Source organism: Triturus cristatus, chromosome 8 (assembly GCF_964204655.1).
Source record: "Triturus cristatus chromosome 8, aTriCri1.1, whole genome shotgun sequence".
Classification (NCBI taxonomy): domain Eukaryota; kingdom Metazoa; phylum Chordata; class Amphibia; order Caudata; family Salamandridae; genus Triturus; species Triturus cristatus.
In genome coordinates, this window is record NC_140591.1 from 1388835671 (window position 1) to 1388861253 (window position 25583).

A 25583-nucleotide genomic window follows, 5' to 3' on the forward strand; every position below is an offset into this window, starting at 1 on the left:
AATCCCACACTGGCATCAGTGTGGGTTTATTGTGCTGAGAAGTTTGATACCAAACTTGCCAGTCTTCATTGGAGCCATTATGGTGTTGGAGTTCGTAATGACAAACTCCCAGCACCATATACTCTTAATGGCAGCACTGCACTTACAATGCCAAAGAATGAACTTGGGCACAGTAAAGGTACAGGACTCCTGCACCTGTTCCCTCACCACTGGCATAAAGCACCCTGCTATATGGGTGACTGATCTATGCCAGGGCAGTGGTTTTGTGGACATTGCACACAAGGATGTGTGCCATGTCAACTCTTCACTTTGTTCTGCACCAAGACACGCAGCCTGCAAAGGCAGTGTGTGTGTGTGTCAGGGTACAGGGCCTCTAAGGGTGGCACAATAAGTGCTGCTGCCCTTAGAGGACTTCTCGTCACAGTGCCCTGGGTACTTGTGGTACCATTTACCAGGGGCTGACATGTGGCCAGAAATGCCAATTGGGAATTGGCTTCAATGCAATTTTAGGGAAGGAACATAGGCCCTGGGTACCCGATTAGCAGGAGCCCAGGGCACACTCAGTCAAAGGACATCAGCAATTCAGCAAAAAGTGGAGGCACTTTCTTACATGGACCCAAACAACCAGCGACAGGCTCCTGCCCCCCTCCCACTGGAGGGTGGCACAACATGGGGTATACCCACCCCAGGGAAGGGACCCATTGGTCCCTGCCTTTCACCTACCTGTAACACCCCTAAATTTATTATTTAGGGGCACCCTGAACCTGGCTTCCTCAGATCCAACCTGACAAGAAGAAAAGGACCGACCAGCCGTGCAGCCAGCTAACAAGAGGAAGACACCCACTGACTAGGCCCCAGCCCTACCGGCCAAGTCGAACTTGCTCCTGCAAAATCCTGGAGTGTCCTTCAGCCAGCAACCTCGAAAACCCCAGAGGACCTGCCTGCCTTCACTTCCAAGACTGCTTTTCCCGTTAACACCAGATTTGTTTAAACTGCAGCTTCTGGCTCCGGCCGGATACCGCTAATCCAGCCTACTCTGCACCCGCCAAACCCGGCCCGAGCTAGAGTCGAAACCTCGTCCCAGGATGTGCATTATTTCAGGCCCTAGAGAGCAGCAGGCTCTCGATCCATGTCTGGTGGTCTCGATATCACACTGAGACATCTCCTAGACAAATGGCAAGTAATTCACTTTTAGTACATATGCAGTTTTCCAATGTTCCATACAAACCAACTCCACACTTGAAACAATTTAAGAAAAGCAGTCCGTGCAATCCTAGGGAAGAAAATTAAGATAACTTTTTGCAAGAAAGCACTTATTTGTAGGAGTTGGTATTCTGGGGTTAGAAGCAGGGTTCCCCCAGGGTCAAGTATGCACTCTTGAAACCCCGTAAGCAGCACTAGGGCGGCCAGGTGCAGAGAGCCGAGACCCAATGTTATCCAATAGGGCAGAGGTCTTCAAACTTTTTTACTCTGAGCCCCCCCTAAGCAAAATGTTTTGAGGTAGGCCCCCCCACCAAAACTTTATGACAAGGATTGGGGGAGCGGGAGGGACATGGCTGCGTGCAGGGAGCTGGGCTTATGAGATGATTTCAGTAATACTTTTTCTATAGCTTATGAACTGCACCAAATATGAGACTTATAAAACAGCAAATGCATCAAACAAAAACAGATATTCCAAACAAACTGCTTCCCATAATTGGGGTGCTGTGAGCCCCTCACACTCTTTGACCTCAATGCAACTATACCTGCTGCACTAATGATAGCTGCAGTCCTGAGTAGCAGGCTATCTCCTTTGCCTTTTTTTACCTCTTCCCCTCCATGATGGATCACCTCTGTCCTAATGCTTGAAAGGACAAGAAGCTCTGATGCCCCTTTTTTTAAAGGTAGCCAGTCATAATTGTGATGCAGCGGGCCCCCCAAATCCCTGGGCCCCAGTCCTGCTGCATCTGCTCCTTTATGATAACCAGCAGTGGCCACTTACACACTTGGTAGCAGTACCAGCTTCACTAATGAATGTCCCTTTTAAAAAAACAAAAACACTTATATTGTCCCCTTCTTTGGGGTATCTCGCTGAAGAAGCAGTCTCTGGCCATTTGTAAACATAAAAATGAGTCTGCATACAGAGCTCCCTATTCTGGGCCTTCTCTTTGACAATTTCTATGAATCTCGCTCCTTTCCTCTGTCTCCTAGACCATTACTGTGAGGCCCCAAGGATCGAGAGGATTAAGGCTCTGCATTTGAATGCAACCCTGCTGGCCTTCAACCTGCTACCCCATGGACTCAGCTTTCACACAAAAACTGCCCCTGAATAGTTAATACTGACTTTGAGATACCTCTGCCTGAAGTTGAAGTGTGGGTGGTAGTGCAGAAAGTTAAAAAAGAAACCATGTAATTATGAGTTTCTGCAGCAGCGTTTTCCACATAATTATCAGTGTACTGCATTTGCTACATAATCTGCAGATTTCAACAACAAAAACTTGAATCTAGCTCAAACGGCACAAAAGTTACTTAATGCGTGACAAAGTGTTCCAGAGCAGTGGAAGGCCCTTTGCAAAGATTGACTGGTAATCTTGTAGTTGCTTACTGCTGTATTTGGGTGCTACACTGGTACTAACGAGGTGAAATATTTCCCCTGACAGTGTTACCGTGAGTTAAAATGACAAAATAATGAAGTAATGCCAACTACAAAATGTGGCGCATTGTGCCGCCTAATAATTTACCTTTTCTTGCTGCATAATTTAGTCAAACCTTCCGCATAATGTTGTCCTCTTCTGCTGAATAATTCCAGTGGATCTGCTTAAAGCTTTATGGAGGCAAAGATCTATTCTTTTTAAGATGTAATGTAAAGGAGTTATCAGCTGGGATCTGGACTAGTGGAGACACTTACAAAAATGTCTGCATTTGATACAGTTTGATTACTTATTACTAAAAAGTATGTTTCGTAAGAACTTTTTTTATCTCAATCACTGCATCATGTTGCCGCAGCCTAGCTTAGAGTATGTAAAAACTGTTTTAAAATAATGACTTGCATATTCTCAGTGCTTTCTGCCACAGGCTGGGACCTCATAGCACTATAAACAGGGCCATTGGAATTATGCGGTAGGAGAAGACCAAATTATGCAGCATGATTGACTAAATTCTGCAGCAAGCAAAGGCAAATTATGCTGCATATTTTGTGATAGCATTACTGCACTATTTTGCTAAGTACCACATTAACACCCACATATAGCAATAAGCAACAGAATGGTGACCAGTTAACCTTTAGAAAGGGCCTTCCACTGTGAGGTAACATGTGTTGCTGCATTTTTCAATCTGCAAATTATACAATAGATGATGGATTGTGTGGAAAATGCGGGAAAACTACAACTATGCGCTGTGAGTGTGAGGAGTGAGTTGTCTGAATGCAGGGCAAATTCCCAGACACTTGAAGTTAATCAGCATGTTATTGACGGGCATGGGGTTTCAGATACAAGTTAAACTATTGCTACTATGGAATTAAATCAGGGAATCGAGGCTGAAGGAAATAAATAATGTGCTGATCCTGCAACAAACTTCCAGTATTATAATTAGGGTTGCCAGCTCATTATTTTGATGTTGCAGACGGTACAAAAATAAACAGTCACCTAAAGCCCTATTTTCAGCACTTATCTGTGCGTGCTTCGAAAAGAAAATATAAAGCACTTTAAATGTGTTCTAGGGCTGCCTGAATGTTTCATGACTGAAAATAAAGGGAACAGACAAAGTCAAATTACAAATTATTACATACTTTTTTTTTTTTAAGACCCTATTTAGTGTCAAAGGAAGGTCTTTGTAGGCTCTTTAAACATACATGGCTGGCATTTTTTCTATTGGCAACCCTTTTTTATATTCCTTTTCATGAAATGCATTTTCACACTACAGCAGTATATTTAAAATACAAATGTAAGGAGAAATAGGCAGAGTCGGGGCACAGGGGGTACTGGAAAAAGAAAAAAAAAAACAGCCTCTGTAACCAGTTTCCAAAGGTATGCAAATGGTTTTTAAAGACCTGTGAAAAACCGGGCATGCTGGAGTCTTAATAAGACTCCAGACACTGCCCAGCAGAGACCCAAGCAGCACACCCACTGACCTCTGGCACCAAGGCACTCTGAGGGCTTCAGAGTAAATGAAGACAGCCTGGAAATGCAGCAAATAAACTTGGCTGCCCTTCCAGGTGTCTTCATTTACATGTGCTTGCAAAGGCCCTTGTGCCCCCCAGGGAACCCACCCATCCCCATCCCCCCCCCACCCCGGGGGGCGCGCCCCACAGTTTGAATACCTGTGCAATAGGGGATGGGAGCCTCTGGTTGGTGGCTGCTCACGAGTAGGCCACAAGGTGGTCGGAGCAAAGCTCCTGGTGTTGGGCTTAGGGGAAAGGGGAATCAGAGTTAGCACCCAAAGTACATCCACAGCAGCACCTGGGTGCAGGGTGCTGTTCTGTCATCGGGTGCCCTGTTGATTTCAATGGGGATTATCAGGGTGCAACAAACACTGAAGGCTCGGGATGAATATCATCTGGAGGTGACCACCAGTTGGAGAGGTAAGTTGGGATGCTGGGACACCGTCAGTTGGGCCACCCAAGCCGTGGGACATCAGGTGTCTTTAGGCGTCAGGTTTTCTTACCAGCTCCGGTCACAGGGGTCCTCCAGAAAGACTGCAGGTGTCATTTAGAGAGAGGCAGGTCAGAGATCACCAGATCTCGGGTCAGGATCACCAGGGAGACCTCCACTAACTCGGGCTGTGGGTTGCAGTGTGGTGCAGGCTCGCAGCTTTGGCTGGGGCCCAGAGTCTGTTGGTGAGCAAATCCGGTGTTCACAGGAGACAATGTCTTTTCTTTGGAAGGCAGGTCATGTCCTCTGGGTTCTTGAGGTTTTTGGTCGCAGGACACACCGGAGTTTTGCTTCTGCAGGTTTGAGGTGGCATCAGGCTTGGTGCGAAGTGAGTGGGCGTACTCCTCCTCTTAGCTTCGGCACAGCTGTTCGGTCCTTCTATTCTTGTCGTTTGTCTGCGGAGGCATGCTTTTGGGGTGCCCCTAAATACTACATTTAGGGGAGTTACAGGTAAGATAAAGGTTGGGACCAATGGGTCCCTTCCTTGGGGTGGGTACACCTCTTTTTTTGCTACCCTCCAGTGGGAGGGGGACATATGCCTCACTCTGGTTGGCTGGGTCCCCCTCATCTGCAAGATGGCGCAGACTGAGCGTTGTGCTTCACCTTCCCCACCTGAGGGGTGGGGTTGGCAAAAGTGGGCACACCTCCCTTCCTCACTTGGTTTTCCCGCCGATTCTCCCGCCTTAAGTAGGGGTCAGAACCAGTGGAGACCAGATGCTGGGAGCAGCAAAAGGCTTGGGGAAGCTCACAAAGGCGGCACGCCTTTGAAGCTTCCCCTTCTTGGACACTGCCCATCTTGGGGGTGGAGGCTTGGCACCTCGTCCCAGGATGTGCATCGTTTCAGACCCCGGAGAGCGGCAGGCTCTCGTCCCAGAAACACGTCTGGTGGTGGCAGTTGGGGAGCAGCCACTCAGCCTGTACAATAGTGTTAGGTCATTTTTCAGTGGACATCTCTAAGATGCTCTCGGTTTGCATTTTTCATTAAATCCCATACTAGATTTAGGGTCACCCCTGAACCTTGCAGACCAGAAGAAACTACAAGAAAAGAAAGGCCGAACAGCCGTGCCGAAGCTAACAAGAGGAAGACACCCACTGACTGGGCCCAAGCCCTACCGCCCGGTCTCCACCTCGAACCTGCTCCTACGAAATCCCGGTGTGTCCTGCAGCCAGCAACTTCGAAAACCCCGGAGGACCTGCCTGCCTTCAAACACAAACACTGTCTCCCGTGAAAACCGGATTTGTTCATCTCCAACCTCTGGCCGGACACCACGCATCCGCACCACTCTGCACCCACCGTCCACGGCCCGAGCTCGAGTGGACAAACACCACGAGGAGGTCTCCCCGGCGATCCTGACCTAAGATCCAGCGACCCCTGGCCTGCCTCAAACCTCTAGCCGACGCCTGCAGCCTAAATCCGGACGGTCCCCCCCCAACCGTGACCAGGAGCTGGTAAGAAGATACGACCCTAAAAGGCACCCCTGCCCCCGACGCCCCACGGCCTTGGGTGGTCCAACCGATGGCATCTAACCAACCTCCAAGATCCCAACTTACCTCTCGAAGTGGTGGTCGCACCCAGAAGACCTTCGTCCCCAAGCCTGCACAGTGCCCCATTGCAAACAGGGCGCCCGACGTCGAAACAGCAGCCTGCAACCAGCCTCCCTAGGGCCGCTGAGGGTGCACCTTTGGTGCTATTTTCCCCATTTGCCCTGAGCTAAAGTCCAGGAGCTTTACTCCCACAATCAAGTGGCCTGCTCGTCAGCAGCCACCACCCGGAGGCCCCCTATCCCTGACTGGGTAACACTGGGTCTCAGCACTCTGCACCCGGCCGCCATAGTGCTGCTGAGGGTGTAACTAGAGTGCATCCCTGACCCTGGAGGACCCCCCAGTCTACCCCCAGAATGTCAAATCCCACTATCGAATACTTAATCGAAAACCAATAACACTATTTTCTTCCAAAGGATAACATTGACTGTTTTTCTTAGAAACGTTTCTAAGTGTGGAGTTTGAAAACCTAAAGAAATTCTTTAAATTGTACTAACAAAAAGTTATGAAAATTATTTGTCGGTGAAGACTGATATGAAATCATAAGTGGCCAAAATAGGAACAGGAAAGACTGATCAATGCCATATTGTCAGATGGCTCAATTAAAATGCATCTGGGTAGAGTAGAATTACTCTGGAAATATGGCATGGATCCAGCACTGCTCCAACTAAAATGGACATCCCTTATTGTGACAGTCTTCCAAAGATACAATAACTTGCTTTAAAAAAAAAAAAATTAAAAAAAAAAGACAATCAACTTACCGGCAGCTGTGGTTTTTCTAAGTGTAGCTCTGATTGTGGGGTTTCAAAAGGCAAAGTTACTGATGGTGTTGGAAGTACCATCGCTGGTGGTGGAGCCACCATTGGTTGCACGATGGAAGCAAACTGAGGTGGCGGTATATGCCCATAACCTGGCATCTGTCCATTCGGTGGAAGAGGAACCTTCAAAAGGAATAAATGTATTCATTTCAGAAATTAGGTAATGCTAGGAGTTTTACTTACTTCTGGTAAAACAGATAATCACGATCTTTACAAATTATGGTATAAAATGTAATTTTCCATTTAGCTGAAGTGGTCAAAAGATTTAAACATTTTAAATGCCAGCTTTATGATAAGCTGTTGTGAGTGCAAATGGGTGTGTGGTATCTCCTAATAACAACCTTCCATCAGCAAAGATTTTGAACTCCCATAAAAAATATATTCTTGTGCAATTCAAGTCATATTGAAAAATGTTCTCTGCAAGGCTTGTAAAAGGTGATGCCATGAATATTTTTCTGATTTGTTTTATCTTTCACCATCTAATAAGCCAAAACAATATGAGAACCCAATGCAGATGCTTACCATTAAACCAAAAGACATTCGGAGGGGGAGCATAATTGTGCTGCGTAGTAAAGTGCCCTTTTTTGACATGGTCTCCATCATTCTTTGCCTGGTAAATGTGATTTTCGACTGAAAGTGCACTGAGTTCCTGCTATCCAGGTCCCCAGTGCCAGCTCTTTCCCAAAATGGCACCTTCTCTAAGTCCTAAGTAAATGGTACCCTGGTTACTAGGGCCTGAGGTGCTAAAGAGGGCCCCTAAGGGCTATAGCATGAATTGTGCCGCGCCAAGGGACCCCTCACCAAGTACATGCAAGACTGCCATTGCAGGCTGCAAGTCTTGGTGCAGACAAAGGTAACAGGAGGTCACATCTCCTATCATTGCATGTGATACTTGTAAGGCACCCTTACATCAGGCCTGACCACTCTAAAGCAGGGTGCTTAGTACTACATGTGAGGACATACCTGCATTAGCAGATATGCCCCTGTGCTGGTCAGTTCCATTAAAGCCAGTACAAGTGACCCGGGAAGCCATTTAGAACATGTGCTGGACACTGGTAAAACGAGTTCCCCAGCTACATGATGGCTTCACTGAAAACCAAGATGCTTGGTATCCAACATCTTATGTTGATATACCACATGTATTTCAGTGATGGATTTATTAATACATGCACCCCAAGGGCACCTTAAAGGTCCCCCCTGAAAACCTACCAACTACTAGTGTGCTGGCTGACTGGTCCTGATGAGCCTTGTGCAAATGCTTAACACTACTCTCTGATAAAGTCTTACTGCTCGCCCACACTACCACAAATAGAGGGTACATTTACCTCTGCCTACCTTTGGGGTTCCACTGGACTTTCTGCACACTATACCTCATTTTGGTATATTATATACAGAGCCATTTTCCTATACTCTGGGAAGACATTTAATGGAACCTTTAGGCAAGCAGTAGTTGCTGGACAATACAACTAGTGCATTGTTAACTGTGTATCAGAGATGCATCACTAAGGAACAGTTACTCAATACCAACTAATTCCTCTTTGGCACTTGACTCTGAAATAAGCAAGGTTCAGCAGTCAAGGCTACTCCAGGAGTTGTAAGGTAGACAAACTCAGAAATAGTATGACATAGGAAAAAATACTTAATTCTAGAAAAGTGAAAGGGCTTTAATAGGTACATAGTTCAGTTAAAGACACAAAAAAACCAAAACAAGTTAGCAGCTTTGGGGGCAAGGTTAAATCCCCAAGTTCTATTAGTGTTTAGCAAAGATCAAGTGAAGGCAGAAAAATGAATATGCTACTTACCAGTATGCATCTGTTCTTGGCATGTAGGGCTGCTGACATTCATATCTGTGCATAGATCGCCGCCTAGTGTTGGGTCCGGATGTTTGCACGTTGTTGTCCTGGAAGAGTCTTCGAAGTATCCTGAGATAGGTGACTCCTCCCCTGGACCATAGTGCGCATGGGCATCCTCTCCATCCTCAGATTGTTTTTCGCCATTGTGGCAGTGATGGAGTAGATACCGTAAGTGATTACCATGCTATACAGGAATTCTGAGAGCTGCAGCTGCTACAGGCGCCGGGGAGGAGGGTGGGCAATATGAATGTCAGCAGCCCTACATGCCAAGAACAGATGCATACTGGTAAGTAGCATATTCAGTTCGAGGCATGTGGGCTGCTGAATTCATATCTGTGCATAGAATACATAGCAGTACCTCCCATTAGCGGCGGCTACCAGTGCCAGCTGCAGCGGTCTGAAAAAGAGTTTTGAGAACAGCCTGTCCTACAGCTGCCTGCTGTTTTGATTGCACATCTACACAATAGTGTTTGGTAAATGTATGTGTAGTGGACCAGGTGGCTGCTCTACATATATCATGCAAAGGAATGTTTCCCAGGAAAGCCATGGAGGCCCCTAACTTACGTGTTGAGTGGGCTCGTGGGGGAATCGTTAATGTGCGTTTAGCCTTTTGATAGCAAATTTGAATACATTTAACGATCCATCTGGCTATACCTGCTTTGGAGATGGCATTACCTTTGTGGTGTGGGGCAAAAGCAACGAAAAGTTGTTTTGTTTTCCTAAAGCCTTTAGTCCTGTCTATATAGTACATGAGGGCTCTCTTTACATCTAGTGTATGGAGTGCTCTTTCTGCGACAGTTTGTGGGTTTTGAAAGAAAACAGGCAGTTCAATGGTTTGATTCATGTGGAACTGCGATATCACCTTGGGCATGAATTTGGGGTTGGTACGTAGTACGACCCTGTTGGCGTGAACCTGTATGAATGGCTCTTGAACGGTTAGTGCCTGGAGTTCACTAACTCTCCTCAAAGAAGTGATTGCTACTAGGAAAGCTACTTTCCAGGTGAGGAATTGAATCTCGCATGAGTGTAGAGGTTCAAAGGGTGGACCCATCAGGCGTGTGAGGACCAAGTTGAGGTTCCACATTGGAGCTGGTGGGTGGCTTGGAGGAATTACTCGTTTGAGTCCTTCCAAGAATGCTTTGATGGCAGGCACTCTGAATAAAGAGAGGTGCTGCCTGTTCTGGAGATAGGCTGATATTGCGGTCAAATGGACACGTATTGAGGTGTACGCCAGATTGCATCGGTATAGGTGTAAGAGGTAACAGATTATGTTTTGGATGGATGCGTCTAGCGGGTTAATGTCATTATTATTGCAATAAATGACGAACCTTTTCCATTTGGCTGCATAGCAAGCTCTGGTAGTGGGTCTTCTAGCTTCCTTAATGATGTCCATACAGTCAGGTGGCAGGTTTAGGTAGCCAAACTCTAGGACTTCAGGAGCCAGATTGCCAGGTTCAGCTGTTGCGGATCTGGGTGCTGAATCTCTCCATGGTTCTGCGTCAAATGCGCGGGTTTGATCCGCAGCCTTTGATGCAGCACCACGGAAAGTTCGAGAAAGGTGGTGTACCATGGTTGGCGTGCCCATGTTGGAGCAACTAGGACGAGTGTCAGTGAGTGTTGTCTGAGTTTGCGTGCCACCAGCGGTATCAATGGTGCTGGGGGAAAAGCGTACGCAAATCTGCCGGACCAGTTCATCCATATCGCATTGCCCTGCGACTGCGGATGTGGGAACCTGGCGGCAAAGCTTTGGCATTTTGCGTTTGCTTGTGGCGAATAGGTCTATCTCTGGATGACCCCACTGTTGGAAGTACGGTTGGAGTACTGACGGATGTAGCTCCCACTCGTGCATCTGGTGGCTGTGTTTGCTGAGCAGATCCGCCATCTGATTGTCCTTGCCGGGGAGGTGTTCCGCCATGAGGAATATGTTCCTCTGAATGGCCCACTTCCACATGCTCTGAGCCAGATGAGACAACTGTGGAGAGTGTGTTCCTCCCTGCTTCTGTATATAGTACATGGCAGTCATGTTGTCCGTCCGGATCAACACGACTTTGTTGCACAAGTGTACTTTGAATGCTTTCATTGCCAGGAAGATTGCCATCAGTTCTAGAAGGTTGATGTGCATCTTCTTTTGCTGTATTGTCCATAGTCCCTGCACTGTGTAACTGAGTACATGAGCTCCCCATCCCTGGAGAGACGCGTCCGCCGTCAGTATTATTTGTGGAACAGACTCTTGGAACAGTCGGCCCTTGCAAAGGTTTTGTGGATTCCACCAATGCAGTGAGTTGTATGCCCGACCGCTCACCAACACTAGGTCTTTTAGTTGTCCTTGAGCCGGATTCCATTGACGTGCTAAGCACTCCTGAAGCGGGCGCATATGTAGTCTCGTGTGTGGGATTATGAAAATGCAGGAGGCCATCATGCCTATCAGCTGCATGAATACTCGCGCGGGAAGTGAGTGTTGTGGTTTGAACTTGGAAATCAGCATTTGCATGCTGTTGATTCTCACTAAATTTGGCTGAGCTGTGGCTGCCAGAGTGTCTATGGTCGCACCTAGGTACTGTTGTACGTGTGCGGGTTGGAGATGTGATTTCGGGTAATTTAGTGAGAACCCCAGACTGTGAAGAAGGTGAATGGTGCGGGACATGTGGCTGGCACATTGCTGGGCTGACTTTGCCTGAACAAGCCAGTCGTCCAGGTAAGGGTAGACGTGTATGTGTTGCCTCCGTAGATGTGCAGCCACAGTAGCTAGGCACTTTGTGAAAACTCTGGGTGCTGTTGTCACGCCGAAGGGAAGGACTTTGAATTGGTAGTGCTGCCCCTGAATAGTGAACCTGAGATATTTTCTGTGTGAGGGGTGAATGGGTATGTGGAAATACGCATCTTTGAGGTCCAGCGTGGCCAGGAAGTCTCCCTGTTTGAGCAGCGGGAGGACTTGTTGTAGGGTGAGCATGTGGAAATGCTCGGAGAGAATGTAGCGGTTGAGGGGTCTCAGGTCTAGTATAGGTCTGAGTGACCCGTCCTTTTTTGGGATTAAGAAGTACAGGGAGTACACCCCCGTACCTTGCTCGCGGACGGGCACGACCTCTATTGCGCCTTTTTCCAGCATACTTGGCACTTCCTGCTGTAATAACGCTAAGTGCTCTGAGGACATAGGACGGTGTTTTGGTGGTATGGTGGGTGGAGTGGAGGTTAATTCTAGGCAGTAACCGTGTTTGATAATATCTTTGACCCACCTGTCCGTGGTGATGGAGTTCCACGTGGACAGGAACCTTTGTAGCCTTCCCCCGACAGGTGTTGTGTGGTCGGGAGGAAGGGAGAGGGCGTCACTGTTTGTTCTTGGGGGAGGACCTGGTATTGCCGTATCCGCGTCCTCTACCCTTTGTGCTGGAGCCACGATATCCACCCCGGGTGTTTTTATCGTAAGAACTTTGTGTGTTGCCCTTGTAGAAGGTTTGTTGTGACCCCTGTCCTCTACCTGCTCCTCTATTTCCGGGGCGACGAAAGGAGCCACTCCGAAAGGACTGTGTTTGGAGAGCCCCCATGGACTTTGCAGTGTCTGTGTCCTTTTTAATTTTTTCTAGGGTGGTGTCAACCTCTGGTCCGAACAAGTAGTCGGGGTTGACCGGCTGATTGAGGATGTTATTTTGAACCTCAGGTTTGAATCCGGAGATTCGTAGCCAGGCGTGTCGTCGTAACAAGACGCTGGTATTGATTGCTCTAGCAGCTGTATCTGCGGCATCCAGTGCACACTTAATGGATGCGTTCGTTAGGAGTTGTCCCTCCCTGATGAGGATCTCTGCTCCCTCCTTGTATTGGTCAGGGAGATGTTGGAGTAGGGTTTCTAATGTGTCATAGTGGGCGCGATCGTAGCTAGCTAGGAGCGCCTGGGTATTGGCAATACGCCATATATTAGCTGCCTGTGCTGCAACTCGTTTGCCGGAGGTCTCTAGCACCTTGGACTCCTTGTCCGGGGGAGGAGCTTCGCCAGTAGTCTGTGAGTGCGCCCTTTTGCGAGCATTAGCGACTACAATGGAATCTAGAGGCAACTGGCCTCTAATGTACGTAGGGTCCACAGGCGCCGACCTATATTTTTTGTCGATCCTGGGGTTTATTACTCTTGCCTTAGTGGGTTCTTTAAAAATGTCCTTTGCTGGTTTAAGGACACCTTTCAGCATGGGTAGAGTTTTGATATTCCTTTCTGAGGATGCGAAAGTATCCATTAGAAAATCGTCCTCGATTGTGTCAGAGTGGAGTTGCACACCATGATTGGCCGCAGCACGTTCAATGAGGGCGTTGAATGCGGCAGTGTCCTCTGTGGGAGACGTTTTCGCTCCATATAGCTGCGTGTCCTGTGTATCCATAGGCGCACCCGGGTCTACAGGGTCATCCCAAGCCTGGTCAGGGTCCTGTTGGGCTTCAGGGTCCATCTCTCTGGGGTAGGGGACATAGTCACCCATGTAGTCCTCCAAAGCATGGGTTTCGGGGGGTGTCGGAGAGAAGGGCTGTGGATCTAGGTAAGAGGTATGGAGACATTCGTAAAGAACTGGTTCCGAATCCGCTGGCAGCTTTTTCTTTAATGGGATCCGGAAGGAGTCCAAAGGCTGCTCGGAAGATATTCTCCGTTTCTGGAGCACAAGTCTGCCGGTGTCGGCATCGATGATGTGGGACGGTGACGTCTCCGTAGGAGAACATTCAGCAGGTGTGATCCTAGTTTGGGTGACACGTGTCCTAATTTCAAACAATTTGGGTGCCGTGGATGGTGGCAGTCCAAAAGTGATGTTGGGTATTGCTGGAGAAGCTTTTTGAGCTTTTTTCGGCTCGGAGCCCGACGTGTCCTGGAGGGTTGCCTTTTCTTTGATGCGTTGCAAGGACGCTGCAACTTGTCGAACCTGGAACGCCGACGGTTCTTTGGCGCCGAGCGGTTCTGCAGAGGCAGTCGTGGACTTCTTCAGGGCCACGGGGTCATCGAGTCGAGGAGAGGTAGTAGCTGTCGAGGACGTCGATGATTGGGCCTTCGGTGCTGCTTTCGGAGCGATGTGCGACGCAGCGGCCATTTTGACCTTTGTGGCCGGAGCCGAGTGTTTCGGTGCCGGGGGGGCTTGGCGGTACCCATGGCCTTTTTCCGTGGGTCGGCGCCGACGTCGGCTGCTGCGAGTTCGGCACCGAAGTCCCGTTTGGTGCCGACGGGTTTGGCTGGCGTCGAAGGTGTAGAGGGCTTCGATCCGACCAGTGTCACTTTCAGTTTCGGTTTCTGTGGAACCGATACGACTTTCGGTTTCGTTTTTGAGGAAGGGAAACCAGTCATTTTGGGCACGAATGGCTGTCGCTGAATGTCCGAGGCCTGGCCAGATGGCGGGGCAGAAGAACTGCGGGATAGGTCTTGGGTAAGGCCCGAAGGCAATCCCTCGACCGGAGCCATTGACTGACGCACTGGGATATCCTCCGTCTGTACGGGTAGGCCTTGCTCGTCACCGGAGCTACTTTCTTCGGCCCCTAAGGCCTCATCGTAGTCTCCTACCTCTGTGTCGGCTTCTTCTCTGTGAAAGAGTTGTTCTTCGACGTCTTCCGATCCGGAATCGTGTTCGGAAGCAGGGCTGGAGGGTAGGTTCTCCACACCTTCCACATCTTCGTCCTCGGCGCTGAAGATATTGGTCGGGGCCGGTGCCGCTTGCTGCGTTCGAGTCTCGCCGCTCGTCGATTCCGGAGAGTCTTCTTGGATCGGAATCGGGCACAGGCCATACATGTGGATTCGTCGTGATCCGGTGAAAGGCATTTGTTGCACACCGGGTGGACGTCGACATGGGGATATTTCACATTGCAAACAGGACACCGCTTGGTGTCCTCTATTCCATCGTCGATGTAGGGTCGATGGTCGGATACGATGCGAAAAAGTTGTTGTTGAAGTCAGTAAACTAACAAGTAACTGTCGATACCGATCGGGAACAGTACCGACGCGAACTAAAGGCCTTTTGGCCTGAAAAAAGTTTTTCCTAACTTGAGTCAAGATAAGCACATCCGAACCCAATGGCGGAAAAAAACAATCTGAGGATGGAGAGGATGCCCATGCGCACTGTGGTCCAGGGGAGGAGTCACCTATCTCAGGATACTTCGAAGACTCTTCCAGGACAACAACGTGCAAACATCCGGACCCAACACTAGGCGGCGATCTATGCACAGATATGAATTCAGCAGCCCACATGCCTCGAACTTTAAGATTTGAAAAGTCCACACTTAGAAGAAATTTCAGGAAAAAGCCAGTCAATGTTACCCTATGAGGAAAATAGAGTTATCTGTTTCAGGGTAAGTACTCGACTGGCAGAGTTGAGGTTCTGGGCATAGACTCAGGGGTCCCCCAGGGTCAGGTAGGTACAGTTGGTTCACCCTCAGCGACTCTAGGGCGGCCGGGTGCAGAGAGAGTTAGGCCCAATGTTATCCTATGAGGGATAGGGGGGCCTTGGTTGGTGGCTGCTGACTGGCAAGCCACGCGGCTGTGGGAGCTGGGCTCCTGGTCACTTACTCAGGGCAAGTGGGGAAGTAGGTAGGTGTAGAGTTTTCACTGCCAGGGCCACTCGGGTGGCTGGGTGCAGGGTGCTTTTGAGCCTTCGGGCGCTCAATTGATTTGAATGGGAAATCTCTGGTTTAGAAAAAGACTGCAAGCTCGGGGACGAGGATTCTTCAGGTGCCACCACCACTTCGAGAGGTAAGTTGGGTAGTTGGAGTTTAGGTAGGTACTCCGGGATTGGGCACAGGGGGCCGCAGGGCGCCGCGTTCAGGGGTGCCTTTTGGTGTCGGGAAATCTTACCCTCTTGATCGCGGTAGGGGGGGCACCTTGTTCTGAGGCTGCAGGCTTCTTCAGGAGTGTCGAGGGAGGTCCTTGGTGCCAGACTCGGGGTCACAGTCGCCGTGGTGTCGTCCTCTGGGTCTTTGTTCACTCCGGCATTGGCCAGGCTTGGCTGGTGCAGAGTGTGCTGGGTTTGCGGTTCCGTGCTGCTGCCAGGGATTAGAGGTAGGTTTTGAGTAGAGCCTCTACTCATGGGAGTCCCAGGGGCTTAGAGCCAAAAGGTAGCCAGGTCCTCCAGGGTTGGTGAGGTTGCTGGCCACAAGAGATGCCGGGTTGGAGCAGGAGCAGGTTCGAGAGTCGACAGGCCGATAGGGCTGGGGCCAAAGCAGTTGGTGTCTTCCTCTTTTTAGCAGCTGCAGGGCAGGTCTTCTTTCTTCTTGCTCTTCTTTGTAGTTTTGAATCTGGAATCTGGGGAAGGAAGGTTCAGGGTGCCCCTAAATACTAGATTTAGGGGCGTTACAGGTAGGTGAAGGGCAGGGACCAATGGGTCCCTGTCCTTGGGTGGGTACACCCCCTATCCTGCCTCTCTCCTGTGGGAGGGGGGCAGTAGCCTAGTCCGGGTAGGGCTCCCCATCTTCAAGATGGCGAGAGCCCGGAGATGTGCTTCACCTCGCCTCCCCCACCTGAGGGGTGGGGTTGGCAGGCTGGCACATCTCCTGTCCTTATTTGGGGTTTCCGGCCAAAGCTTCCCGCCAGAGTGGGGGGTTGCAGTGGCCTGGGGAAGCTCACAGAGGCGGCATGCCTTTGAAGCTTCCCCCTGTCCATCCTGGGGGAGGAGATTTAGCACCTCGCCCAGGATGTGCATTGTTGCAGGCCCAGGAGAGCTGGGGCTCTCCTACCCAGGGGTCCAGCAACATGTCTGCTGGGTGGCAGCCTAGGCAGCCTCAGAGCAGACGTGGATTGTAGGTTAGGTTTTAGGGGGCATTTCTAAGATGCCCTCTGGGGTGCTTGGTACATTAAATCCCACACTGGCATCAGTGTGGGTTTAATGTGCTGAGAAGTTTGATACCAAACTTCAGTCTTCAGTGTTGCCATTATGGTGCTGTGGAGCTCGTGTTTGACGAGCTCTCAGCACCATGTACTCTTAAATGGCAGCACTGCACTTACAGTGTTCAGGAATGGACCTGGGCACTGTAGGGGCACAGGGCACCGCTCCTGTGCCCACACCATTGGCATAAGGCACCCAGCTAGAGGGGTGGCTGATGTATGCCATGGCAGTGTAGGTGATGGGCATGGCACACAGGGATGTGTGTCATGTCGACTTTGTTTTTGTCTTGGACCCAAACACTAAGCCTGCAAAGGCAGTGTGTGTGTGTAAGGGTACAGGGCCTCTAAGGGTGGCACAATGAGTGCTGCAGCCCTTAGAGGCCTTCCCTGGTCACAAGGCCCTAGGTACCTAGGGTACCATTTACCAGGGGCTGACATGTGGCCAGGGTTTGCCAATTTGGGTTTGGTTTGTTTTAAGGAAGGAACATAGGCCCTGGGCACCTGATTGGCAGGAGCCCAGGGCACACTCAGTCAAAGTACATTCAGCAAAAAGTGGGGGCATACCATGCAAGAAAGATGGCACTTTCTCACACTGGGTACCTAGGGTACCATTTACCAGGGGCTGACATGTGGCCAGAGTTTGCCAATTTGGGTTTGAGGTTTGTAGGGAAGGAACATAGGCCCTGGGCACCCGATTGGCAGGGGTCCAGGGCACACAAAGTACATTCAGCAACAAGTGGGGGCATACCATGCAAGAAAGATGGCACTTTCTCACAATGACTAAACTGCCCATTGATGGTGATTTATTTGGAGAGCAGTAACCAGTAACTTAGGTGGCCCAGGGTTATCCGTTAAGTTTTCTCTATGAACACCCATCACTTATTCTATATAAAGGAACTACTGGACCCTATATATACCAAACACACATTGATTAACGGAACTGCCTGGTGGATGGACCTTTACCAGCGAGGGCCAAATAGGCAGGCCTCTCCACAGTGCTGCAGGTTAAAAGGTAGAATCAGTGACAAACACATTACAGTCTGAATTTGTTATGTGCCTGGGGGTGTCAAGTAGCCACCCTCACAGTTTAGTTCACTTTGGACACAACTCTTGTCATCAGATATTGGCTCTGAACAACAAAATTTAAAAAAAAGAAGCACTTTCAGCAGACTTGAGTCTTCTGGACGAAAAACATGGTGTTATCATAAAAATGAACAGCACAGGTGGCACAGCTTTACAATGCCATGCAGAAACCCTAAGTACCAATAGGTATGCTGCAATACAAATCAAGATAAATACTTAAACAATTCCAAGCCTTTCCATTAACTAAAGCAAGGACTAAAATGGCCAGCAAGTTTCACATCTAGCAAAACATACTTTGTAAACCAGACTTTTAAAGCTCTGAATTCTATTACTCGTCAGTTTTCTGATTGCGATAATCACTTGAATGACTGGGAGAAACATGCAAGTCGGTGTATAAACAAAAATGGTAATTTCACATCAAATTAAAGGATTTTTTAAGCTCATGGCTACCCAGATGGGCTTCCTAGTGCCGACGTCCAGCGGACTCGGATACAAAGAGCTTAAACAAACTGATGGGTTATTAATTTTTTCCTAATGGTTAGCGAAAATGTATTCCAGAGTTTGGAGGCAAGATAGGAAAAAGAGCAGCTCTATCATCCAGCTCTCAAGTCTGGGAACCGAAAGAAGACTCAGACTGCATGCTCTTCGCTCCGTTGGGACACTATGGTAATGATCATACACACCTGGTGCATCAAAGGATCTTGAGGGATGCCCATCATATGTGCCTGAAACAAATCCATACTGGGGAGCGGTACAGGGGGCTGGGAATACGTTGGCAGCGGAACACCCTCTCCTGGAAATCCACTGTGGTGCAAGGAAAGATTGATAATAGGACATTAAACAGCACTCAAACAAGCAATTATTAACGTTCTTTAAGGAAACTAGCTTGAGAATACTGGTCATACATTGTAATTTATATCAGAAGTAAATAACTTACAATGAAGGCTGTGTGGGGGATGAAGGAGTTGAAACATCTTGCTTCAATTCATCTCCTGCTTCTGGTTCGTCGTCATAATCAAATCGGTCAAGAAGCTTAAAAACACAATGTATGCAGTACAATCACTTACTGTCACTTGTAACTAAAGAATAAATCAAAACACTTCCACAAGATAATAGGTAAACTCAGGAGGTTGGTGCTATACCAATAAGAGGTATACTGTGCAATGAGTCCAGGTATTTCCTTATGAGTGGACAGAGGCTTGCTCTAGCAATCCCAAGGTGCTCTTTTTTTAAGGGGGTAGAGTGGTCAAGCAGCCTTAAGGCTTATCAGAGAAGAGTGTTAGACATCTGTAATACACGCAACACGCACAATCAAATTGTACACACAACTCAATAAGGAGATGCACACCAATTTTTAAAATAACACGTATCTATATGGATTATGTTACTTACCCACTAAGCATCTATTCTTGGCATGTAGAGCTGTAGATTCTCATGCTTTGCATACTCCTGCCATCTAGTGTTGGGTTCAGATGTTAGCAAGTTGTTTTCCTTCGAAGAAGTCTTTCAAGTCACACTCTAAGGCGACGCCTCCTTTCGGTGATAGTGCGCATGGGCATCGACTCTATTGTTTTCCCGCAAGAGGGTGAGAATGGAGTGAGTGAATGTAGTAAAGAGACGTCCATGCGCAGATAATGTAAATAATGAGATCTGCAACAACTACAGGTGCTCAGGGAGGAGGGTGGGCGAATGTGATTCTACAGCTCTAAATGGCAAGAACAGATACTTACTGGGTAAGTAACAATCCGTCCGAGGCATTTGTGCTGTAGATATATATGCTTTGCATAGACTTTATAGAAGTATTCTCCCGAAGCGGTGGCTAACCAGTAGTTGTTGCAGTTGTCTGGAAAAGTGTTTGTAGCACTGCCTGCCCTACACTGGCATGTTGGCATGCTAGTACAGCCACACAATAGTGTTTGGTAAATGGGTGTGTGTAGACCATGTTGCTGATTTACAAATGTCAGCTATAGGAATGCTACCGTAAAAGGCCATTGATACCCCTATTTTGTGGGTGGAATGCGCTGTAGGAGGTATAGATACAATTCTGTAACCTTTGTGTAGCATGTTTCAATGCACTTAACAATCCATCTTGAAATGCCATATTTAGAAGTAGGATTGCCTTTGTGAGGTGGTGTAAATGAAACAAACAGTTGCTCTGTTTTATGAAAACCTTTTGTTCTTTCGATAAAATACAATAAAGCTCTTCTGATGTCAAGTAAGTGAAGAGCTCGTTCTGCTACTGAATCAAGTTGAGGAAAGAACACCGGTAACTCAACTGATTAGTTAATATGGAAAGCAGAAACCACTTTGGGAAGGAATCAGGGAGTGCTGCGAAGAACTACCCTATCTTTATGGAGCTGAAAGAAGGGTTCTTCTAAGGTTAATGCCTTTAGCTCACCAACTCTTCTTAATGAAGTGATTGCAATTAGAAATGCAACCTTTCATATGAGAAACAGTAAAAGACACTTGTGTAGTGGAGCAAACAGTGGACCCACAAATCTTGTGAGTACAACATTATGAAAAACTGGTTCAATTCTTGGTGGTATAATTCTCTTTAAACCCTTCATAAAGGCTTTGATGTCAAGAACTTTGAACACAGAATAATGCTGTCTGTTTTGTAAATACGCAGCTACTGCTTTAAGCTGCAACCGAATAGATGTGTAAGCTAGCCCGAATTGCTGTAGGTTTAAAAGGTAACAATGTTCTGAATAGAAGCATCTAGGAGGTAGAATTTTGTTCTTGCAGTAAACAAATCGTTTCCATTTTGCTGCATAACAAGCTCTGGTGGTAGGTTCTCTTGCTTCTTTCAGAATACTCATACAGTCTGGTGGCAAATTTAAATATCCAAACTCTACGACTTTAGGAGCCAAATCGCTAAGTTGAGCTCCTTGGGATTTGGATGCTCGATTTCTCCATGGTTCTGAGTGAGGAGACTGGAGGCGAGATGTAGCTTTTGATGTGAAACTACTGAGAGCTCTAACAGGATGGTGTACCACAGATAACGGGTTCATGTGGGAGCTACCAAATCAGTGTGAGGGATGTTTGTCGGAGATCCCAAACAACAAATGAAAGGAGTGGGAGAGGCAGAAAAGCTCAGGCAAATATGTCTAACCAATTCACCGATAGGGCATTGCCTTTGAATAGATGGTGTGGGAACCTGGTGGCGAAGTTTAAGCATTGCGTGTTGTCTAATGTGGCGAACAGATCTATTTGTGGGTATACCCATTGTTGAAAGTATGGAAGGAGTACTTGGGGATGAAGTTCCCACTCATGTATTTGCTGTCTCCTTCTGCTGAGGTCAGCAATTTGATTGTTCACTCCAGGGAGGTGTTCTGCCAGAAGGTGAATCTTGTGATGGATTGCCCATTTCCAAATTGTCTGAGGCAGGCGTGACAGTTGGAGTCTGCCGCCCCAACCCCCTTCCCAGTTTTTGTACATTTAACATCGCGGTTATGTTGTCTGTGCGGACTAGGACAACTTTGCCTGTGAGATAAGATTGAAAAGCTTTCAGCCCTAGAAATACTGTTAGAAGCTCTAGATAGTTGATGTGGAGACGTTTTTGTTTGTCGTCCCAGAGACCTTGAATTGTGTAATGATGGAGATGTGCACCCCAACCCGAAAGAGATGCGTCTGCTGTTAGCTCTACTTGTGAAACGGGGTCGATGAAAGGCTGCCATTTTGATACATTTTGTGGGTTCCACCACTGCAGAGAGCGATGGGTGCAGCTGTCCACTAACACTAGATCTGTTACTTGACCCTTTAACTGATTCCACTGACGTGCTAAGCATTCTTGTAATAGACGCATGTGTAGTCTTGTATGAAATACTATTGCAATGCATGATGTCATCATTCCCAGTAGCCGCATGAAAGTCCTGGCTGGCAAGGTTTGATTGGTTTGGGTATTGGAAATTCAGGCTGCATTTGGGGAGACTAGAGACGTGCGAGTGTTGAGTGGCTCCTAGATAAGATTGTATCCGTGAAGACTGTAGGTGAGACTTTTGAATGTTGCCTGTGAAACCCAATTGGTGGAATAGATGTAGCATGGTCCGGGTGTTTTGTAAACACTTTTGGTGTGTGCTGGCTTTGATGAGCCAGTCATCTATGTACGGGAACACAATAATTTGTTGTCTTCTGAGATGATCTGCTACCACTGCTAGGCATTATGTAAATACCCTAGGAGCAGTAGTTACTCCAAATGGAAGTAATTGGAACGGATAGTGATTGACTGCTATCACAAATCTGAGATATTTGCAATGAGCTGGATGAATGGTAATGTGAAAATGTGTGTCTTAAGTACAGTGTGGGCAAAAAAAAATAACCTTGCTCTAGGAGAGGAAGAACCTGTTGAAGCACTACCATATGGAAATGTTCCGACAGTATGTACTTATTTAACTCTCTGACATCCAAAATTCATCTTAAGGAACCGTCCTTTTTGGGTATTAGAAAATAAAGAGTAAACCCCTGAACCTTGGTACTGAAACAGAACTGGTTCTATGGCTCCCTTTTGTAAGAGATTGCACCTCGTGTTTGAGTAACTGCAAGTGGTCTGACAACAGTTTGTGAAAGCGAGGTGGAATGTTTGGTGGATTGGAGTTGAGCTCCAGACAATAACCATGTTGGATAAGGTTGAGCACCCATTTATCGGCGGTTATAGATTGACAAATGGGAAGAATTGTTAAAGTCTTCCCCCGACAGGTGTCAACTGATTTGGGGGGGGGGGAATTCTCTGTTTATGAAGGGAAGGGGTGTTACGTGGTGCGGCGCCTTCACCCCTACCTTTGGAATGGTTTCCTCTATATCCTCCTCTATAGAATCTTCGAGAGCGAAAGATTGGTTGTTACCTTTATAAGAGGAAGTATTTGGGTCCGAGGAGGTTCTTTTAAACCCTGCTCTGTAAAAATGAGCAGAGAAATGAGCCTCTATTGGATGGGGACAGGAAAGCTCTGTGAGAAAGCGCCCTCTTTCTGCATGGTTGCCCCGACTTTTTGCTGAACTGCTGATGTACTTTTACTGAGTGGGTTGTGGGCTCCTGCCAATCAGGTACCCAGGGCCTATGTTCTTTCCCTAAAACTGCATTGAAGACCAAACCCAATTGGCGCACACTGGCCACAGGTAAGCCCCTGGTTAATGACACCACAGCTACCCAGGGTACTGAGACCAGGGAAGGCCTCGAAGGGCTTCAGCACATCTTGTGCCCCCCTTGAAGGCCCTGTACCTTTACACTCACAGGCTGCATGTTTTGGTGAAGAACAAAGTGAATAGCCAACATGGCACACATCCCTGTGTGCCATGCCTACAACCCATTGCCCTGGCATAGATCAGCCCCCCCTCTAGCTGGGTGCACTATACCAGTGATGAGGGTACAGGTGCATGAGCCCTGTACCCCTACAGTGCTCAAGTCCATTCTTAGACAATTGTAAGTGCAGTAATGCCATTAAAAGTATAAGGTGCTGGTAGTTTGTCATTACAAACTCCACAATACCATAATGGCTTTCCTGAAAACGGAGAAGTTTGGTATCAAACGTCTCAGCACATTAAACCCACACGGATGCCAGTGTGGGATTAATGACAAATGTACACAAAGGGCATCTTAGAGATGCCCCCTGAAAAATGATTTAACACAAGTGTGGCTTTCAGCTGCAACCACCAGGCATGTTTCAGGACCCCTGGGTCGAGAGCCTGCTGCTCTCAGTGGCCTGAAACAATGCACATCATGGGACAAGGTGCCAAGACCCTCCCTCAGGATAGGTGGGATTCACGAAGGTGAAGCTTCAAAGGCTTGCCCCCTCTGTGAGCTTCCCCAGGCCTTTTGCTGCTTCTAGCAACTGGTCTCCACTGGTTCTGACCCCCACTTTGGGCGGGCGGACCGGCAAAAAACCCAAGTGAGGAAGGGAGGTGTGCCCACCTTTGCCAACTTCACCCCCCGGTTGGGGGAGGCGAGGTGAAGCACAACTCCCAGTCCCCGCCATCTTGCAAACGGGGGGACTCAGCCAACCAGGGACAGGCTCATGCCCCCTCCCACAGCATAATAGGGGTTGGACTCACCCCAGGGAAGGGACCCATTGGTTTTCCCTACCTGTAACGCCCCTAAAGCTAGTATTTAGGGGCACTCCTGAACCTTCTTTTCTTGTTGCAGGTTCTTGTCTGAGAAAGGAAGGAGCAAACATCTGTGCCGAAGCTAACAAGAGGAAGACGCCCACTGACTTGGCCCCAACCCTACCCGCCTGTCTCCCACTCGAACCTGCTCCTGCGAAGTCCCAGTGTGTCCTGCAGCCAGCAACCTCGAAAACCCCGGAGGACCTGCCTGCCTTCCATCTCAAAGACTGTCTCCTGTGAACACTGTGAGAAAGTGGCTCTGTATATACTGTTCCTTAATAGGTACAGGGTGTACAGAGTCCACAGACCCCAAGGGTTTAACAGAGGTTAAAGTTAGATATAACCTTACTCTCCAAAGTGGTAGCCTGGCCGAGCAGTAAGGCAGTATCAGAGGACGTGTAAAGCATTTGTTGTACACACTCAGTCAGCAAATAGTTCCACACACTCAATAACTGAACTCTAGGCCAATGGTTTGTATAAAAAAAAAATATATGCTTGTTTTATTTTAGAACCAACACTTGGAATTAAAATATACTTTCTCGACAAGAGATGTTTCATAAAAATACTTTTGTATATGCAATAGACTTTTTAGTAAACAGTTACAAATAGTTGCAGTAGGCAACTCTATTTCTAAACACAATACATTGAGCTCAATGATAAATGCAGATTATATGCAACAGATTACTTTCAGATTACTTTTGTAATTCCAGGCTTGGATCCTAGATCCAGTCCTGGGTCAGTTCTCAGAATCAGCTGTTGAAAGTCGACTTTGGTACTGTACTGATTTTTAACTAATATTTAGCTATTTCAAAAGTGAGCACTTGGAAAATATTTCAGAGCAAACAATCAATGATTCCCTATGGAAGGAAATGTAGGTTACAGGTACAGTAGGTTATCGTTACTTTTGTAATCCAGTACTGGGTGTCTGGGTCCAGTACTGGGACATTTATCCAAAACAGGTAAGTAATTACGTTTTCAGATGTTATACGATTTTTGAGGAATATTTAGAAATTGCAGAAATCAACACTTAGACGAAATTTCACAGAAAAGCAGTCAATGGTTTCCTATGGGAGAAAATGGGGTTACTGGTAAGTATAGATGCGAGTATTCTTCCGAGCCAGTGCTGGGCACCAAGATCCAGCACTGTGAGCCCACCTGAGAACAGGTGAGTTTTTGCGTTTGTCGCTCGGCTGATTTTTAGTGAATATTTGAAGATTTGAAAAGTCCACACTTAGACGAAATTTCAAGAAAAAGCCAGTCAATGTTACCCTATGTAGAAAATAGAGTTAGCGGTTTTCAGGTAAGTTCTCGACTGGCAAAGGTGAGGTTCTGGGCATAGACTCAGGGGTCCCCCAAGGTCAGATAGGCACAGTTAGTTCACCCTCAGCAGCTCTAGGGCAGCCGGGTGCAGAGAGAGCTAGGCCCAATGTTAGCCTATGAGGAATAGGGGGGCCTGGTTTGGTGGCTGCTGACTAGCAGGCCACGCGGCTATGGGAGCTGGGCTCCTGGTCACTCACTCAGGGCAAGTGGGGAAGTAGGCTAGTGTAGAGATTGCACTGCCAGGGCCACGTCGGGCGCTCAATGGAAATCAATGGGAATGTTCCGGTTAGGAAAAAGGCTGCAATCTAGGGGACAAGGATGCTTCAGGTGCCACCACCACTTCGAGAGGTAAGTTGGGTAGTTGTAGGTTAGGTGGGTACCCCGGGACTGGGCACAGGGGGCCGCAGGGCGCCGC

At 47.9% G+C, this 25583-nt stretch overlaps 1 protein-coding gene across 2 annotated transcripts in view; it reads right to left on the bottom strand.

The window, feature by feature from the left end:
• Nucleotides 1–25583, bottom strand: part of SCAF4 (SR-related CTD associated factor 4) — an 872346-nt gene that overhangs the window by 605163 nt on the left and 241600 nt on the right. For both annotated transcript variants that reach the window (XM_085623106.1, XM_085623105.1), the window contains exons 11-13: nt 18690–18784; nt 18436–18556; nt 6932–7111 (exon numbers count right to left, since the gene is read on the bottom strand). In XM_085623106.1, the coding sequence (XP_085479232.1) occupies nt 6932–7111; nt 18436–18556; nt 18690–18784 (396 nt within the window). The remainder of the gene's footprint in view (nt 1–6931; nt 7112–18435; nt 18557–18689; nt 18785–25583) is intronic.